The following is a 21,091-nucleotide window of genomic DNA, read 5'->3' as shown; positions in this document are numbered from 1 at the left end:
ACTGACTCACTCATCAAATTGGTAAGGTACTTCCCAATGAGATAGAAACGTGAAACTTTGCATAAAGGTACCCTATAACAATTGGAGTATGGAAAAAGTCCGAAATCTGAGGAATGTGCTATGGGAAATTTATTATGGGCAAAAACTGTCCTTAGCTAGGAAAAAAATCGTTTCACTCACTCACTCATCAAATTGATTAGGTACTTCCCAATGAGATAGAAACTTGAAACTTTGCATAAAGGTACCCTACAATAACATGAGTATGGAAAAAGTCCGAAATCTGAGGAATGTGCTATGGGAAATCTTTTATAGGCAAGAAACTGTCCTTAGCCAGGAAAAAAATCGTTTCATTCACCCACTCATCAAATTGATTAGGTACTTCCCAATGAGATAGAAACTTGAAACTTTGCATAAAGGTACCCTATAACAATTGGAGTATGGAAAAAGTCCGAAATCTAAGGAATGTGCTATGGGAAATTTTTTATGGGCAAAAAACTGTCCTTAGCCAGGAAAAAAATCGTTTCACTTACTCACTCATCAAATTGATTAGGTACTTCCCAATGAGATGGAAACCTGAAACTTTGCATAAAGGTACCCTACAATAACATGAGTATGGAAAAAGTCCGAAATCTGAGGAATGTGCTATGGAAAATCTTTGATGGGCAAAAAACTGTCCTTAGCCAGGAAAAAAATCGTTTCACTCACTCACTCATCAAATTGATTAGGTACTTCCCAATAAGACAGAAACTTGAAACTTTGCATAAAGATACCCTGAAATATCTTGAGTATGAAAAAAGTCCGAAATCTGAGGAATGTGCTATGGGAAATTTTTTATAGGCAAAAAACTGTCCTTAGCCAGGAAAAAAATCGTTTCACTCGCTCACTCATCAAATTGATTAGGGACTTCCCAATGAGATAGAAACTTGAAAATTTGCATAAAGGTACCCTACAATAACATGAGTATGGAAAAAGTCCGAAATCTGAGGAATGTGCTATGGGAAATCTATTACAGGCAAAAAACTTTCCTTAGCCAGGAAAAAAATCGTTTCACTTACTCACTCATCAAATTGATTAGGTACTTCCCAATGAGATAGAAACATGAAACTTTGCATAGCGATACCCTATAACGATATGAGTATGGCAAAAGTCCGTAATCTGAGGAATGTGCTATGGGAAATCTTTTATAGGCAAAAAAACTGTCCTTAGCCAGGAAAAAAAATCGTTTCACTCACTCACTCATCAAATTGATTAGGTACTTCCCAATAAGATAGAAACTTGAAACTTTGCATAAAAATACCCTGAAATATCTTGAGTATGAAAAAAGTCCGAAATCTGAGGAATGTGCTATGGGAAATCTTTTATAGGCAAAAAATGTCCTTAGCCAAGCAAGAAATCGATTCACTCACTCACTCAACAAATTGATTAGGTGTTAGCCATTGAGATAGAAACCTAAAACTTTGCATAAAGGTACCCTACAATAATTGAGTATGGAAAAAGTCCGAAATCTGAGGAAAGTACTATGGGAAATTTTTTATGGGTAAAAAACTGTCCTTAGCCAGAAAAAAAATAGTTTCACTCACTCACTCATCAAATTGATTAGGTACTTCCCAATGAGATAGAAACTTGAAACTTTGCATAAAGGTACCCTACAATAACATGAGTATGGAAAAAGTCCGAAATCTGAGGAATGTGCTATGGGAAATTTTTTATGGGCAAAAAACTGTCCTTAGCCGGGAAAAAAATCGTTTCACTTACTCACTCATCAAATTGATTAGGTACTTCCCAATGAGATGGAAACCTGAAACTTTGCATAAAGGTACCCTACAATAACGTGAGTATGGAAAAAGTCCGAAATCTGAGGAATGTGCTATGTGAAATCTTTTATGGGCAAAAAACTGTCCTTAGCCAGGAAAAAATCGTTCCATTCACTCACTCATCAAATTGATTAGGTACTTCCCAATAAGATAGAAACGTGAAACTTTGCATAAAGGTACCCTATAACAATTTGAGTACTGAAAAGGTCCAAAATCATAGGAATGTGCTATGGAAATTTTTTTATGGGCAAAAAACTGTCCTTAGCCAAGCAAGAAATCGTTTCAATCACTCACTTATTAAGTTAATTATGTACTTCCCAATGGGATAGAGACGTGAAACTCTGCATAAAGGTACATTATAATGACTTGAATATGGAAAAAGTCCGAAATGTGAGGAATGTGCCATGGAAGTTATTTATGGGCGAAAAACTGTCCTTAGTCAAACACAAATCGGTTCATTCTCTCCCTCATCAAATTGATTAGGTACTTCCCAATGAGATAGAAACGTGAAATTCTTCATAAAGATACCTTATAATGACTTGAGTATGGAAAAAGTCCGAAATTTGAGGAATGTTCTACGGGAAAGTTTTTATAAGCAAAAAACTGTCCTTAGCCAAGCAAGAAATGGATTCACTCACTCACTCATCAAAATGATTAGGTACTACCCAATGAAATAGAAACGTGAAACTGCATAAAGGTATCTTACAATGACCTGAGTATAGAAAAAGTCCGAAATGTGACGAATGTGCTATGGGAAATTTTTTATAGACGAAAAATTGTCCGTAGCTATTAGGTACTTCCCAATGAGATGAAGATGTGAATGCCTACACGAAGGTAGCTTATAATGGCTTGAATATGAAAAATATCCGAAATTTAAGGAATGTGCTATGGAATTTTCTATGGGCAAAAAATTGTCCTTACTCAAACAGAGATCGGTTCATTTACTCACTCATCATTGATTAGGTGCTTCCAAATGAGATATGGTACGTACCAAATGTAATGACCTGTGTAAGTAAAGATTCCAAATTTAAGGAATGTACTATGGGAATTTTTATGGGCGAAAACCTGTCCATAGCCATTAGGTACTTCTTCATGAGATAAAGATGCGAAACTCTCCATAAAGGTACACTATAACGGCTTGAAAATGAAATTTGAGGAATTTGCTACGGAATTTTTTTCACTAGCAAAAACAACTGTCGTTACAATCAGAAATCGGGAACGATTCCGTTATTGAACTCATCATGTGCATAGTGATAATGTTGTCAATTGTCTGACTGGTCGAGTTGGTGCCCTTCTCGCTGGTCTATTGGCTACCACGTGCGCCTTTGGTGTATGGGGTCCTGGGTTCGATTCCCGGTGGAAGAGCTTTGGAATCTTAACTCTCCTTGAAGTTTCTGTGTTTGTGTCCTTGTCGTTCTAGGTTAATAGAAAAATGAGCTAAGGTCACTGAGAAAAATCCGTTATCCGGATAGCATTATAGTGTACAAATATACGGGATCCTTATGTTTACTACAGAAATCAATACTTAACATACGTTATCCATATGCTACATACGTACTGCCCTCTTTCCCGCTTAGATGTTACACAATGTCGTTGCAGGATGTCTGACATCTAACAGTCTTCCGTACATTACGTACGTCAGCTGTAAGTTACATACGGCCATCTGTATGTGAGATCCTGACCGCCTACATAAAGTTTTTTTGTTCGTGTAGAAAGTACGTTTATTCGGAACACTTATACGGAAAGTACGTTCAAATATACTTTTTCAGTTATACGTTTAGTGTACGTTAAGTCCAACAGCTACAGGATTTACACATGTAACAAACGTTTTTACGTACGCCACATACAGTTTTTCTGAGTGTGCGAGTAAAAGAAGTGAGAGCAAGTAATAAGTAGTTAAGCAAGTTAATGAGGCACGTTCTGTGAATCAGTTAACTTTTAAAACCGTGGACTAAGACACGTACATACTGCCGTAAATTTCGTGGTTGGAAACCCAGACAAGGAAAGCCAATATTTTGTCTTTTTTTTCGGTGAATATTTTTCCTTTATTGCAGTCATTGGTATTAAATATATATTGAAATTAATTTGATAAGTAAGATAATGTTGAGGTGAGAATGTTTAAAATTAATGTAGTTTTCGAAGAAATGAGAAATTCAATTGTTCGAATTTATGTGAGACTAGCAACAAAATGTAACCGATTTCGTAAATATATTAGTATTAGAGTTATATTATAGTTACCACAGTCGTTGTGTAAAAATGTTCTTGATACTTCGTGTCTCCATCTGTAAACAGTGTGAGAATCTCTTACGTATCAGCCTTTTCATCAACAGTGAATTTCGTGCCTTTGCTCTTCATATTTCCTGAATTTGCCCTTCGAGGGTTCGCCCTCACACCCTCGCCTTTGCTCGTCCTACTTCCTCACACCTCTTAAGCTTATAATTCCCGAATTTCAAGTTTCTTTTTCTATTTCAACTACTAAAAGATAAGATTTTGTATTCCAGGAAAACGCCTATTTAAATAACATGGTGATTTCTTCATCTCCCTTTAGACTCCTTAAAAATTAAAAATATTCAATTTTAGCAATTTTCGTGTTGGTTAGTCCCGGGAGGCTACAATCGTCACTCCCCATCATTCTAACCCTGCCGGAAGTGCCTAAAGATTTTGGGGTGTAGAAGACGTCCAATATAAATAACATGGAAAAGTTTTTCTGTTCCCCATAAAACCACTCTAAATTTATATATTTTCATTTTTACTGAGTTCCTTAGGTAATACTAACGAAAACGTTGAAGCATACCGAATTTCACGTTTGTATTCTAATTTCAAGTACCTAAAATATGAGATTATAAGTCCAAAAAAAGGCCTATTTAAATAGCATGGGGAATTTCTTCATCTCCCCTTTAGACTCCCTAAAAATTAAAAATATTCACTTTTGGCAATTTGGTTAGTTCCGAAAAACTACAATCACGTCAAATTTAATCATTGTAGCCCTACAGGAAGTGTCGTATAATTTTGGGGTGTAAAAGGTATCCCATATAAATACGTACCATGGGAAAGATTTTTCAGTTTCCCATAAAACCACTCTAAAGTTGGAATTGTTCATTTTTACTGATTTACTTAGGTAATACTAATGAAAACGTACAAGCATACCGAATTTCAATTTTTTTTTATTCCAATTCCAAGTTCCTAAAATATGAGATTATATGTAAAAAAAAAAAAAAAAAAAAAAAAAAAAAAAAAAAAAAAAAAAAAAGACCCGTTTAAATAACATGGGAAAATTCTTCATCCCCCTTCATCATTTCAACTTTCCACGTCAACCGGAAGCATCCCTTTAATTTATGTCAGTTCATGTAGTTTTATATACAGTTAGGATATGTTGGTGGCAAATATTATTAAGTTTACAAGCTATTTGAAAGGTGTATATCATTGGAAGGAAAACCCGAGGCAGTATGAAACTGCGCAACATGCGCGTCATGTAATGAACTCCGTAATTTCGCAATGTGAAAAGGTAGAGAACAACTAGGTATATTGAAACACCAGCTATGTCTAGTGATGTAGCAGCGAGGATTCAGCATCAAGGGTTTTGGGCCCTGTTGATACTCTTCGTATTTAGGTAATGAAAAATGAGATGTTGGCGATCGTGATTTTGTAGTTCGTGTAATGAATTGGAATCTCGTTTGGACATAACGCTCTAACAGATATTTAATAGAATAAATCCTCCCCGCTGTTCTAGTGGCTAGCATGTGCGCTTTTCTTGTACAGGTCTTGGGTTCGATTCCCGGTGGGAGAGCCCTTGGGAACTAATGTTGTATGTGACACACTATGACTCCTTTAAAAATGTACAATTTTAAATTTAAATGCAGCAATAAGCCACAATTGAGAATTCCAATATACGATATTGACATGGTGAACTACAAAAACAAGTGAAATATGAACAAAAACACCAGAGGTGCAAAAAGTGCAGCCAAGTTCGTCAGCCTCAAAAAGTGTTGAGATGAGGATGGATGAGCGAAGTTCCTTGGCCACTGTATCTGAAAGGAACACTGGAACTTGGCGCGAGGTGTCAAGGAAAATGATGTTAAGGAATCCTAGGGATAGTGGTGGTGGGCGTGGTGGGTTTGGGACCATCATCAACCTTAGGAATATCAACTTTGCTAATGCGCTAAGGCACATATACAGTATGCTGCAGTAAGATTGGTGGTTCAAAACCCAGACAAGGAAAACTTATATTCCTCGACGAAGTGTCAAATTAAATGATGCTAATGAGCCCTAGGGATGGTGTTTGTGAGCGTGGTGGATTTGGGGGTCACCACTAGCCTTAGGGCTGAAATGTCCCGGCCGTGAAACTAGGAACAGACATCTTAATGTATTCGAATATGTTAGACACTTCGCGCCAAGTTCCAGTGTTCCTTTCAGATACAGTGGCCAAGGAACTTGGCTCATCCATCCTCATCTCAACACTTTTTGAGGCTGACGAACTTGGCTGCACTTTTTGCACCTCTGGTGTTTTTGTTCATATGTATTAGTACTATTCATAGTAAGATTTTATCTCTTTTTTTTTCTCTTTCTCAGAACTTGTTACAGAATGCGAGCTCCTAAATTTTTCATAGTCTCTCTGATTTATACTTTCTTACAAGACCGTGTCCTGTCGCTTTTGTTTCCCAAACACCCGAAAGGTAGCCTTTCGTCAACATTCGTCCACGTTCGTTGCATCGTGTTGAATTTGTGTATTGCTCATGGTTTTCGTCTGCTGAGAGTGACGGGAAAGCGATTGTCACCGCCCCATTCTCAAGATTACATAAGAAAGGCGAAAAGCTAGCGGCTCATAGCCTACAATGCGTTCTTGCGAAAGCTTCAATCTATTCTCGCGTGATGTTTAAACAGCGCATCATAAAATAAATCCATTTTAATAAAATTAATTGTATCAATGTCCAAAAGCAACATTTCAGGCTGATGTATAAATAAATGAATAGGCTAAGCCTTATAGCCTCAATGGACACTACGTCCCTGGTTGATTCTGGATCTGAAATTAAGGATTCAAATATTGACCCAGATTATGTTGCCAGCGGGGAAATTGTTTTTTTTTTTTTTTTTTTTTTTTTTTTTCTTTCTTTTAGCTTGTCATGACTAACCAATAAGGATGACTGTAACATAAGCATTTATGTGAATGGGTGGGAAATATCTCTTTGTAATATTTTCTTAGGTACAACAATCGTATTTATTTATTAATATTCTTATACATTTTCTGGCAATGGTAGCACGACAGAAGAGCGATTGCAAAAAGGGCGAACGACAAAAGGGCTACTCCAGGCGAAAAATAGAAATAATCGGTCTTGCAGGTTTTTTTTTTAATTTTTATTTTTATTTATTTATTTATTTATTTATTTTATTTATTATTTTTTTTTTTAACTTTATACATTTATGCCATTTCAAAGTATCTAATGTTTGTATTAATGGTTTGTAACATTTGAAGGGTTGTAATCCGCCAAGAAGCTGATATGTGCATACTTATAATCAATCATATTGCTTATCGGACTTTTTTTCATAACTGAAAAAATATAAAAAGGTACATAAACTTGAGAAAACAGGTTGATAATATTGTATTCTGTAGTACTAAGTTCATATTTCAAGAAAATAAATATTTCATTGCTCTAACGTTTTTACACTATTTTTTTAAAAAAGTATCGCAAAACACGCCGACTTGAGGGAGAAACATCGCAGGAATGGGCTCCGACTCTAACGTGTTAATGGCTCTAGTTTCTTGGGATGTAAGACCTCATCATGTAGTTACACTCATTACTGATCAAAAATTGATACTTAAAGGTTTTTAAAAAGCATTTAAATTTTTTTTTTTATGTGTGTAATTTTGTTCTATTTCTGTTCGTTTATTATGGTTTTTATTTTGCTATATTTTTCATTTGTTCGCCTTGGGCGGGAGCTTGTTCGTTTTTTCAAGAAGAGGGAGGGGCGTTCGGATCCCACGTTAAGCTAAAAGTCCACGTCTCATATAGCCTCGCTACAAATCAAATCAAATCAAAATTTTTCATTTATTGCGTGATGGTATATTATATTAACGTTATTTTATTTATTTTACAGCTGCTACGATAGTTGAAGATTTATTTATCTACGCAATTACAACAGCAACATTCTCTATAGGAAAATACGGCACCAAGTGGAAAGACTCGTGGAAAGTATTTCTGACGCCTACAATTCGTTGGGCTTTTGTCACTTGGAATGAGAAGTACCTTCAGTTTGTCAAACAAAGATGCAGAGTAAGTTTGTACTTGGTTTGTTCTTATTTGTGTAGATTATATTACCGTTTGTGTGTCAAAATTCAACAGAGATTTCGTTTTCAATATAGATAAAGTAAATGCAAAATAGTCGAGGTTAGATAAGTAGCCAGTAAAGTAAGAAGCGTTCTTACAGTCATTGAACACCAGGAAGAAATATCATTTGTTTTGCGTGATGAATGACTCGTAAGACACTAAGGAGACATGGTAAATAGATTCCTCACCTTTAGTGCGAACTATTCCAAGTTCAGTTTTTTATCATGTGAGCTTATATGGTAGTCCATGAGTTCTCTCTCTCTCTTTCATAGAAGTCTCCATTTTCTTCTACTAATTGATTCATGAAAATTCACATGTATCTAGCTTCTGCTTCATTTAGTCTGAATATTAATAGCCACGAACACTATATTCTTATTTTTTCATGCGAAAGCAAAGTTGAGAGATGAAGAATAGACAGAATACACAGATCATTAAGAAATAGAAAGTATAGTGAAGGCAGAAGGAGATAAAAGAAAAAATATAAAATATTCTACTTCTAATTTTCATTTATGAAATATAAAACACCCTCTTTTTTTAAAAATTTTTCTCCATTAATTTCTTTTTTGCTGGAATAACAGTGAACTAAAGAAATGTTACATGTATGTCATATTTTTCATACAAAATAATTTTAAATTGCTTCCACTTTTCACCTACGTCTGTTTTGTCTCAAAAATGTGAACATAACATTTGCGTCTGTAGGTAGATTGTTAGCAGACAAAGTGGCTCAATGGTAGAGCGCCTAACTTGTATGCGAGTGGTTCTTGGTTCGATTTTGTGGTGGGCTGCAGGGTTAGTTTTTATTTTTTCGTGTGCTTTCACCAGTTTCATATTAACAATTCTTTTATTAAAATTTATTGTATATATTATCTATTTTTCTTAACCTACAGGGGATAACCTGAGATGTTAATCTAAAGATTTTTTTTTTTCATTTTAGATCTTAGTAGTACGCGAACTGAGATTAAATATTGTGAAGTAATATTATTATTTATATATTGTCACAGTTAACCTATTTTAAACGAAGGAAAACATAATTTTCGATGCTAAATCGTATGATGTCTTAGAAATTAAAGACAGGTCTTCAGTATTTTCTTATAGACAGATCAGGGAATAAAATTAAGTTCATAATAAATACAAACACACTGCATCTTTAGCTTTATACTTACAATGAGCAAATTGTAGATCTAGATTAATATTGTGTGTATGTGCACGTCATATTTAAATTTCATTAATTTAAACTACCTTTGTCAGCAAAAATCTATACTAGATTTGCGTTTGTTACTTGGTAGCTACAGATAAATTACGCAGTCTTTTTTTGAGTGTTTTCTGCTATTACTGTAACATAGATGTTTTGTGTAGTTAGCCTCATAGTTAAGGATGTATTTCTTTCAGAAAGTAAAGTGCCTGTGTATTCAGACATTACACAAGACTATTCCTTTGGATGCATTAATAGCATTGAAAAGGAGGTACAAAGTTGTGGATTTTAATTGCGACTTTTTGTATCAGCATCAGCTTTACGTAGATCGAAAATTAAAAGTAATTGGCATTCCAAAACAAGTTTGGTTTGCAAAGTAAGTTATAGTTTCCCGAGTGATAATAGTTAAAAATATTCAAATATTTATCTGGCATGTGTTTTGTACTATGAACTAACTCTTGCAAGTAATAGTTTGATCAATATTTACCATATTTAGAGTGTCTTATATCCGAGTTGTTCCTATGTTACCTTGTAAAACTAAGAACATCGAAACCAGTGTGTTGGATTGTAATGTAAACCTCTTGAAGAAGTCTTATCAATAAACTCAAAGGTACTCACTTTTGCTGCTCCAAACCGTGATAAGTCGTTAATATATGTGTAAATTGTTAGCATTTTCAAGACTTACGTAAGGAATAGTATTTTGATAGAAGATTAGAAATCAAATATTTACACTCATAAATAAGAACACCTCATTACTCCATAGAATACATATCTTGAATCATCTACTTCTTCAGTGATTGGTGGTGACAGTGAAGTTATCAGTGATATTATGATGGTGACAGTGAAAGTATCAGTGATATTATTGTAATTTCTGTTTATAATCGCATGTCCGAATTTATTTTTGATCAGTTTCATTTTATTGATGTTATGCTTTGAGTTTTTCATTATTTTAGAAAGGCTTGATGTTCGAACATCGTTGTATTTGGTATTCCGAATATCTACTTTCAGTCTAGTGATCGTGTTCCTCTTTGTCATGCCTATATATATGTACTTTTGCATGAAATTTCATAGACACTTGCGGACTCAAGCAGATTGATGAAAAAACTTCTATAATCTGTTATGTTTTTCTCAAGGTTTAATGGGGAAACTAATGCTGTATTAAAATTGTGCTTCCTGCAAACTTTTCACAATTTGTTTGAAACCAATTGAAATAAAGATATGACGATCCATTTCTTAGCATCATCATTTGTTTTATAGTGTCCGTTTCAAAGTGTTAAACGTATAACCATTTTCCTTTCCAATGTCAATAAGACCATTAAAAATTATTTACTTTTGGATGATGAAACTAGAAAAGCATTAAAAGTAGATGTACTCTCACTTCCGATAATATAAAGACTACCTAAAGTATATTGAAAAAATATGTCCCACTTAGGCCAATTCTATCGGGAAGGAAATCACTCATTCTATTTCCTTTCAAAATATATAGTCTGATATTTTAAACTGTTCACGGAAAGGAAAGTTTCAGATATGTAACTGATAACAGTGGGATTATCAAAGTAGAAGCCACATTGCTCGTAAATGCATAATACAAGTTGGCGTCCTTGAATTGGAGGATTTGTACACCTCAATCATCTAATCTTCGGCTATGGACTGTACTTGAGTTTCATTAATAAAGCAGAAAATCCCCTTAACTGAAATAGATAAAGTATTTAACCCCTTGGAGTTATCTGAAAAATAACGTTTTCCAATTTTCCTAATTTACAAATAGACAAGACGGATTAGTTATGGGAAAACCCCATATTCCCTTTCTTAGCGAATGTTCTGAGTCATTTTGAAGCCGAAATTTTAAAAACCCTCTTATTGTAATACACAAAATACTACAGTTTTGTCGATGACACATTATTTTTATGTAAAAGTTAAAAAGGAAACTGAAATTAATAATAGTGAAAATTGTTTCGTCCTGACCATATATGGAAAAGAAAACACATTCCACACGAATGTTTACCGGAAGGATGCAGCAGGTATACAATACGTGCATATGAAGTTGGCACATTCAAATAAAGCAGAAGTTAACATCTGGGAGAATTTCCTTTCCTGTATAACACGTATAAACTATTTTAAATTAATAAGTTTAGAGTTTATTTTCTTCTTTTAATTGTACAAGTCTCTCCGTATTTATCGCAAACGTGAATACGTACACAAACACAGTCGTTATCAGCTTGTATGCAGTTTCCTTAGCTTTCTTAAAGACTGACGACGTGCGAACGCTGTGGAAACAAGTTATTGCCAGAAGAAAGAATTCTATAACTGTTGATCTGTATCTACGTTTGCTCCGTCCTAACAGGGTACCAAAGGGTAACGGTCTGAAGGCAATCAAGTTGTCTTTGAGTTTTATGTTTCTGTGGGCGGAACGACAGAGTAAATGGAAGTTATACGAGTAATGATGTGGTAGCGATTTCGGGAGTATCTGGGAATTGTTTCGGATAAAATAAAATACTGCGATTTTTTTATTATTTTTGTTAAAAACTGAAGTGATTATAAATGTGTTTGTAAGCCTAAAAATCAATACAGTAACTGTGGATTTTAAAGTCAAATTGATGAAGTAAAAACTGCTGTTGATTTGTTACAGCATGGGAAAGACGTTGCATGGTGTAACGTAAGCAATAGAGGTGGCTCTTGACGGAAGTAATATATCGGTAAAAATTGTTTTGTGGCTGCAATCCAGAAGAAGTTAACTGCGCAGAGTTATGTTGGTGCTTCATTTACGGTGGAAAACATTAATGGTTGAAAACTAAACTTCAGCCAATTACTAATTTATTGTTACGTATATTTTGTGTATTATTATTATTATTACTACTGAATAATAATAATAACAATAATAATAATACAAGTGTACATGGCGCTGCGAAATATGGAGATGTCCCAACATCGGTTCTTTCAACACCGGAAAGACTCAAAGCATAATATCAATAAAGTGAAATTAATCAAAAAATCTTCACCATTAGTAGAAAAACAGGCATACGAGACTTTTTTCATTCGAACAAGGGGACCAAAATTAAACTTGGACATGGACGCTCTGGACAGAAACTGAAGTAACGTCATTGATATTTTCACCATCACTACCAAATTGAAGATGATGATAATGATTTTAAATGTATATTCTGTGGAGCAACGAGATTTTTTTTTTTTTTTTTTATCTATGGATGTAAAAAATTAATTCCCGTATCCCTTATCCTCAAATAAAATACTGTTCCTCATCTAACTACAAAGTGCTGACAGTTGTGAGCGGAAATCCGACGTTTAATATAATTTTGTGGATGATTTCCATAGGAATTAGGAGACATAAATGTGAGTACCTTTGAGTTTGACAGTGTGTTGCACTTTAATTTTGCCAGTAGTGTATTCAGCATGTGATATTTGTTCTTCACTTTTCCCTTTGTGTAGGTACACAATAGGTAGGATCATAAGATTGAAGATGATAAATGCTTTGCACCAAAAAGGATAGCATCAATTGATTGAACTTCCAAAATTCGATTGCTTCAAAGCACGAAGAAATAGTTATCAAATAATGGTAACATTTTTCCTTTATGTTTTGTTTTCTTTCTTTTAATGTTAATAATGCATATTTTTATCATTATATAAGGTGTCCTTGAGATTACTGTTTTCGTATTTTTTGGCTAGACTCAATTTTAGTGATTATGTATTCAAGAAAAATGACCTACCATTATTGAAAGTGGTAAGGGCAGTTGTAATTAAAACTAAATTTTATCGATTTAATATTGTTGTATTGGCAATGTCCACGTCTAAGTAATATAGGTAGCTTTTGACTCTTTTCACTACCATAGATTCTCGAAAGTAGGTCTAATTTTGTGGTATAATAGCGAAATGTAATACTGTATATAATGCGTAACACTTTTCAGAAATGTTTGAAAGGAAAATAATGACGAGTGTTATACATGGGCAGTGGTAATTCCATATCTATGTAAATGTTAATTCTTTTAGTATTTACGATAAAATGACTTACTAGCTAGCAATAACAACATCATTGCACACGATACCATAATACTGTGGAGTATGATAATCAGATTTTTTTGTTGCGTTTACTGTTTTAACTGTGGGACACGCTAGCTCAGAGGTAGGGCGCTCGCCTCCCGTGCGAGGAGTTCTTAGTTTGATCTAAGGCCAAGTGAGTTCGTTGAATATTGTGTACGTGGGTTTTTTTCTGGGTTCTTCCAGTCATATACCACTAATTCTTTCGTGAGCCATCCATTTCCTTTAGCCTACGGGACATTGTGTGAAACACTCAAGATTTTTTGGTTACAACTGCTGTCTGTGAAGATACCAGGCGAAAAGTAATACGGGGTATGGAAATGTGTTTCCCATAGGTGCCGCCTAATCGCGACTAGATTGACGTATCTCTTTGTACACTTTCAGCGTAAGCTAACAATCTGCTAAGATAGCTTCCCCTAAAAATTTAGCCTAAAAGCTGATGCTTATTATAGCATCACAAAATATGAAGCAAGTAGCACTTTTTGTCGTTTATATATGACAAACTGATGTAAAAAAGTTATTCAATTTCCAACCAGAGTAATATTGAACCTGCACAAAAGGACTTAGTCCCTCTTTTCCGTTTTAGGAGAGAAATTTTCGAAACTTTTTTTCGGTTAGTTTTATTGAATTTATACGCCATAGTTTCATCTTCCTAACTTCAAGGGTTCGTGAGATACTATATTCGTAGAAAAAAAAATGAACTGCCTCTTGCTGCCCCTTTAGGACATATATTTCATAAAAATCTTTCCTTATCCCTTGTTTTCGTGACAAAGGAACATTTTGTACAGATTTCGTGTTTCTGTCTATAATAGCTTAATATGGGCATTGACATGGGCACTTTATATATATGTACTAGTGGCAATTACCCGCTTCACTGGGTTGAAATAGGAAAACTTACGTAGTAATATGTTTCGTTAGTCAGTCACTTCTTACTATTAGTGAAGCGCTCTCTGATATCGGTCATTTTCGATCATTTTTATATATCTCCACTTCTCCAAGCTGCGGGTCTGAATTTGGATTTACACGGGATCGGAAGTGTACTGTTCATTTCAGCGACCCCGAAAATTATGGATTCGGCACTAATATCCTTCATTTTCAGATTTTATACATCCCTTTCTCACATGTTGTAGGATTGTCCCCTTCCCATCGGAAGTGTCACTATTCATTTCAGCGTCCCCGAAAACTATGTATTCGACACTAATTTTGGTCATTTTCGATCATTTTCGTATATTATCTTCTCCCCTCCCCTAAGTTGCGGGACTGAATTTAGATTTAAACAGCATCGGAAGTGTTACTGTTTTTCTCAGTGACCTCGAGATCTAACTTGACACTAATATTCGTCATTTTCGATCATTTTTAAATATCTTCCCCTCTCCCTCTCCTAAGTTCTATCGTCAAAGTGAAATGATAAAAACCACCCCAAGCCCAAACCTCATCTATGTTGAAAATTTGAACGAGATCGGTCGAGTAGTTCAAGAGATTAAGAAGCACGAACATAGTCACTTTCAATTTTATAATATGTAATATAATGTAGATAAGTACATCTTTTAAAAAATGAATGATTCGTATTGACTTTTGATATTTTCGTTCTATTTGAATTCTGTTGTAAACATTGGATCATTTAACTTTTTCTTAGATTAGTTTTTCATCACACAATTCACGCGTTCAATGTGTTTCTACTCCGGTTTCCACACTTGCTTTCTCTAGAAAGAACTTATGGTGTTCCCACGTCAAGAAAAATGTGACAGCTTTGTCCCTCAGCACGTGCAGAAAAGACTTATAGTTACCTGTGGTTGTGGCTGCAGATGGGTCTGTTTCCTACGAAGAATATGGGAAAGGAACGTTTGTCGGTGGTCGTAACTTTACTTCAAATGTCTCATGTGAATGTCCTTCTGTTGTTCTTTTTTTGCTTGTGAGCATTTTGGTCTTTTACAAAAATTATTTTAGATCTGCCATAGTTAACGGAGAGATTCAAGCCAAAAGCGGAGATACTTTAATATAGGTGTGATAATCCTTATATCATGTACCCAAAATGAATAGGATACACTATTTTGTGTGTGTTTAGGTTTTTAACACGCAAATAGAACATATTCTTTATTAATTAATCTTAAATTCGTGTAATTTCTATCACACTCTAATTTAGACTCAGAAGATAATAACAAGGTTGAGTTGTTATAATAACCAGATAGCTTGTGATGTCGACTGTTGCTGTCTTAAGCTGTTAAAATACACTGTTGGACAGTAAATTTCGATATCAAGAAGGAAGCATCAAGTTGACTCAAAATTTGCAAAATGTGTAGAGGATGGTAAAACAATAAAATGATTAGCATTACAGTTCCGCAACGCACCATATGCACCGACCACATCTCTTGAAACAATAATCTGATGTAGACCAAAGCCAGAGTTCAGTAGTGGAAGAATGTTAGCGTGATGTGGTTTGTGTAGATAGACGAATAATGCTTCGTCATCGAATGCGTCAGCAATTCAAACAAATTTTTCAATTTGATCGCTAAAGAATAGAGCCATATCGCTGCTGCGGATAATCCTTTCCCTATATTAGTGCTCATGCTCATGCTCGATAGAATGCAACCAAAGCGATTCGAATATGCAATTGTGGTTCTAGAAAGGCAATAAATACATAACGACATGCGGGATTCCAACGGCGGCGTCATACCACGGATGGAGAGGACAGAGTTCTTGTATGCCGAGCTAGGGCGGATCGGATAACCTCATCCCGGTTCTTCGCACAGGAATTCGAGATTGTAACATAGCGATCATTGTTCCCACGAACGGGTAGTTGCAGTCTCGCAGGATAAGGCGTATTTTATATAGCGCCCATTGCTGAGGATCTCTGACTGGACAGAATAGGCGTATATGACTGCAGTAGTGTCGTGCATGTAGAACTGCATTTCACAATATCCTCTTCTCGCACGAATCCAACTTGTATCTGCAGCACCACGATGGCTAAATCTGTGTACGGCGCCATGCTGGGTAACGCATTCTTATGCATCACGACTCCGGTCCTGCTCACATTTAAGCTAAGTTGCCATGCTGCAAGAATCTTCTAGCTGTCATTAAAAAAAAATCTTGCAACCCTACAATATTTCTCCATGTAAACATAGTCTTGAAACGGACATGCAGCATTTTTTTTTTTTTTTCATCTTGCAAGGAGTCAAACCATGTGCAACTTTCTGAATCGTCTTGCTTGCTACCTGCTGTCGCTCTCCCACTGTCATAAAGAAAGAAAAAGTTCCGCTGCTCCCGAAACGACGGATTCTTTTGGACGGGGAGGGCAAGCGCGCCAAAATACACGTTTTTAATGAAGAAATTCTCTATTTGTCCACTAGAGTGCAGTGCTGCATGGGTGGAGATATCTTTCTTGCTTTCAGGAAGTTGTGTTTTGTAAACAGTAAATAGAAAGATGGGGCTGCAAGATTTTTTAATGACAGCTACAAGATTCTTGCAGCATGGCAACCTAGCTTTAGTAAGCATTGACGGGTCTTCAACCAGCCAATGGTATATCGATGAGGCGTTACACACGGTTGTGGTTCCTTTAACGTAGACCCTGCATGAAGCAACTTTCCTAAGGGATAATGCGCGGCTGTATTTGACACACAGCAGCGTCCTACACTTTCTGGATCAACACGTTTCCTTCGCTGGCTTGTTCACCTGATTGAATATAATGTGATCGGTACTTGATTGCACAGTGATTTGCATATCAGGGGCCTCAGTCAGTCTTCGCAAAATTTGGGACTGCAATACAAAATATGCATTAAGAACGTTTGGTGGAGAGTCAGTGAGGGGGAAAAAGTACGGAGTACATGGCCATAAAATGCAAGATTGCATCACTAACGTCATATCACAAAATCAGTATATGATATCGAATATCACAAACTAAAACGTGATACATAGCGATACAGAATTTGAGACCTCAGATCAGCTGCAGTCGTTCTGAACCCATGCTCTGTTCTCCCTTTAGGCTTTCTGCTAGGCTCTCGCGGCACTGTCACGTATCACAAAGAGTAATAAGTATAATCATTACACACTTGTACCTTAAGCTATCTGTCTACCCCAGTCGGAGCTGCTACCATTTCTTGTTGGTATTGGATTTTTAATACCCAGCTACCATCGTTATTATGTTTACCTTAGAAAGTAACGGATTTTAGATACCAAGTAACCATATATGTGTTCAGTTCTGGTCACTTATACATTTAAAATATTTGTGTACAAATCTTACCATGTTGTGTTGTTGACTATTTCAAAACCAAATTTAAAATTTTCATATGTGGAATATATGTGGTATTCATTGGTTACTGTCAAATGAATATTTGTTAACTCAACGAAGTTGTAAAATATTGTTTCTGTTTTTACAGTATATTATACAAGAAGTATAATTTTTTGAAGCCAGACGTAGCCATTGGAGGGGAAGAAAATTTCCTACAAGAGCTTCATGTAAGCGACTTGAAACTAAATGTGTATAACATTCATCACATCTTGGATAGATGTCGTAATCTACAAATTTTGTGTCATAGTGATGTGGTAAAAGCGTTGCTTAAGATCTACGAAGAGACCTGTCCCAATGTTCCTCATTTCAGATTACGTAATATACAATTTCTGTTCGATTCTCATACAAGTTATGCCAATATACCTCAGTCCTTTGTTATTGCTGAGGTATTGATTCTGTGTCCACTTTTAGATGTGGTTGAGGTTGTAATAAGAGATGAAACACCACCCGGAGCACTAATGCCACTCCTAAACTTAAAAAGATTGAAGTGCTTCTCTGTGTACACTATCTTGCCTGTTGGGGGATGTAGTGAGCATTTCTTTGAGAAGGGTATTGTCCCGATCATGAGAAGGTATGGAAAAGATCTGCAGATTTTGAGACTGAATGGTGTTTCAGTGGTGGATGTTGGTCTGATTATGTCATTGTGTCCAAATCTTAAATGGTTAGGCCTTATAAGGAATAAATATGGAGTTGTATGTGATGGTGAACAGAGAATATATCCACCTTTAAGGTACCTGAAGTTTTTGTATCTCACCGGAACAAAGTCTGAAGACAGCGTATTTCCTGAGAGTTGGTATACAGCTCTTTTCGCAAGTCCAGCCTTAGAAGATGTCCTTTTGGGATATGTTGGTCTTCCGGGCGGATTTTGGAAAGCAGTGATGCAAAGAAGTCAGTTTCGAAGATTAAGCCTTCTTATCATATTTTCCTGTGAAGGTTTCTCTTACGAGCATGTAATTTTAGTGTTGTCTGTTAATAATCCACTATATCACTTCGGTTTGATTAATTGTGAACAAATAAGCCAGACAGATCTTGACAGAATTAATGATTATATTGCTACAGAACATCTCAATTTGAGATTGATATATTATCAGCATGATTTATGATTCGTTCATTGGATTGTCATAGCTTGGAGTTCTAAAATAAAGTGTTGTACATTATGATAATTTTGTTTTTTATTACCTATAACATTCAAAACTTCCATTTTATCATAGAGTTGATATATTTATATTAGGTTACGAAAGAACTCTTAAATCACTTCTGAAAGTACACTCATGTCCAAAATGATTGTCGCATATCTATAACTGTCTTCTTGTAAGAATATAATTTGATAATGATTTTGCAGGGTACTTTTAATACTGATACTGTATGTATAATCGGAAAATGTATATGTGTGGTAAATTTCATAGGAAAAGAATTATAAATACGAAAATTAGAATGAGTAAAACAAAATGTTGCTAAATGGACAAGAAAGTTTTATTTTTGTTTTATTGTTTCTATTTACTACTATTTCGACATGAAATTTTCCACATACATGTCTTTGCCGATTATACGCATACTAACATTATAAGAAATACCGGGCGAATTCGTTATCAAATTATATTCCTATAACAACATATTTATAGACATGCGACAATAATTTTGGACATGAGTGTACATATTGTTCTTATTGATAATTATATCATTTTATTTTAATAGGATGTATACCTTGATATCTGTATGTCTTGCACCTTATTGATGTCAATAACCATGATCTTTCTTTTTTTCTTTCAATAGAATATACAGGGAAGGTTCATTAAAGATTTTCCCTGACCTAGTTGTAGTTAATGTAGAATACTGAAATTTTACATGTGTATTGATACATCTCTCTATGGGTTATAAAACAGTAATCGTCTTTTTAACTCCCATCATTTTCTGTGTTAGAGGCACTAAAGTGAAAGAAAATGTGAAAATGGATATAATTGAGAATCCCGAGTGGTGATCAAGCTTCTGTACTTGAGAGGAAACACACCAAAGGAAACATCTGAGGAGATGAAAGAGATCTATAGAGAGAAAATCTCATCACATGACTTTGTAAGGCATTGGCATCGTCAGTTCAAGTGTAGTCGGATTTCCGTAGAAACGAGCCCCATTTCAGGGCGACCCCAATCCGCCGTCTTAGGAGGATCGCCGCATAACTATTCGCCAATTAGCTGAAGATGTCAAGATAAGTGGGAGAAATAATCCATGAGCATTTGCACATGTGTAAAGTGTCTCCTGAATTACTCACCAAATCCTTCGAAGGCTCTCAGCGCAGGGCCGGGTATATAAAACCCCTCAGCGAGGGGTGGCTTTAAGCCGATTGCTCCCGATTGAACACGGTGCTTCAGGGGGTCTGCGATAAAATGTTATCTACCGTCGACTTGTCAAGTACATTCAGCAACACTTTGCGTAAGTACATTCAGCAATACTTTGCGTATATATATATATGTAGCACCACATTGTGTTTTACATAGGACAGGGCTGATTATTGCAATAAAACCACGCAAGTAGTGCTTTTAGGGATCTGGACATAACTAGTTTTAAAGGTATTTCCTAACTTGAATTGACCGTTTTTACAATCTTTTTTTAAAGTTTCTTTTTAGGAAACAAAGTAAATAAATAATAATAAATTTTTAAAAAATAACATCATTAGAGAGTAAATTCCAAATTTCAGTATAATGTAAGCTGAAACAAAATTGATTCTTAAGCCTCCACCAAAAATATTCACATCACCAAGTAGACATGGTGATATGACATGTACTTAAGTGGTTCCTTGTCTGGACGAAGTATAATAAGCCACTAATAAATGCAATCATAATAACTTTGACCTCAGTTTTCTCGAAATGTGCAGTTTGTTACATAGTACCTTCATCCTCTTATTCTTTCAGTTATTAGTACCACAAAATTAAGTACTAAAACTGGAAGTAAATATGAATTTCACTTGACGCGGCTGCTACTTACGATATCGATCGTTTAAAATTAAGGTGTAATCAATTTTGTCCTTAATACCTTGCTTCATATCAACCTTACTAAGCGACAAAAGTAATCTGAAGAGCGCGCTAGTGTAATCTAAAATATGCGAGATAATACAAAAGTGCATCCATCGTTTGATGTTTCTATCAAATGGTGTTGATGTGAGTCTCGTAGTGGGACAACACTAATCACGGTAAACACAAACACGACCAAAGGAAAAACAATCATATTTAGTAAAAAGTTTGCTCTCCCTTCCCAAAGAAACAAAACCAAGTCTCCAATCAAGTAAGTTCCTTCCCTAAATTATACCGTTCCATGTCTGACACTTATTTAACATCGTTGGCCAATGGCCAGAGTTATGCTTCAGTTTCGACAGTAGCGTCGTTTCAAATTTTGCTTAGGAGTGAGACTAGGTTCTCCACCAACGTACGAGTTT

The 21,091-nt window shown here is 35.4% G+C and overlaps 1 protein-coding gene across 6 annotated transcripts in view; it reads left to right on the top strand.

Moving 5' to 3' along the window:
* The window catches only part of LOC145692111 (uncharacterized), a 47,462-nt gene extending 28,635 nt beyond the window's left edge, over positions 1-18,827 (top strand). For 4 of the 6 annotated variants that reach the window (XM_081767412.1, XM_081767408.1, XM_081767406.1 and 1 more), the window contains 2 exons: positions 7,908-8,083; positions 9,527-12,766. In XM_081767412.1, the coding sequence (XP_081623538.1) occupies positions 7,908-8,083; positions 9,527-9,709 (359 nt within the window). In that variant the 3' untranslated portion in view covers positions 9,710-12,766. The other 2 variants (XR_014132615.1, XM_081767420.1) reach the window with 2 other exon arrangements.
* Positions 18,828-21,091: the final 2,264 nt, after the last annotated feature.

This window comes from Thermobia domestica, chromosome 1 (genome assembly GCF_964235325.1).
Source record: "Thermobia domestica chromosome 1, izTheDome1.hap1.1, whole genome shotgun sequence".
Taxonomy (NCBI): domain Eukaryota; kingdom Metazoa; phylum Arthropoda; class Insecta; order Zygentoma; family Lepismatidae; genus Thermobia; species Thermobia domestica.
The sequence above is the reverse complement of the archived record's forward strand: the minus strand, read 5'-3'. Positions and strand labels throughout refer to the sequence as shown.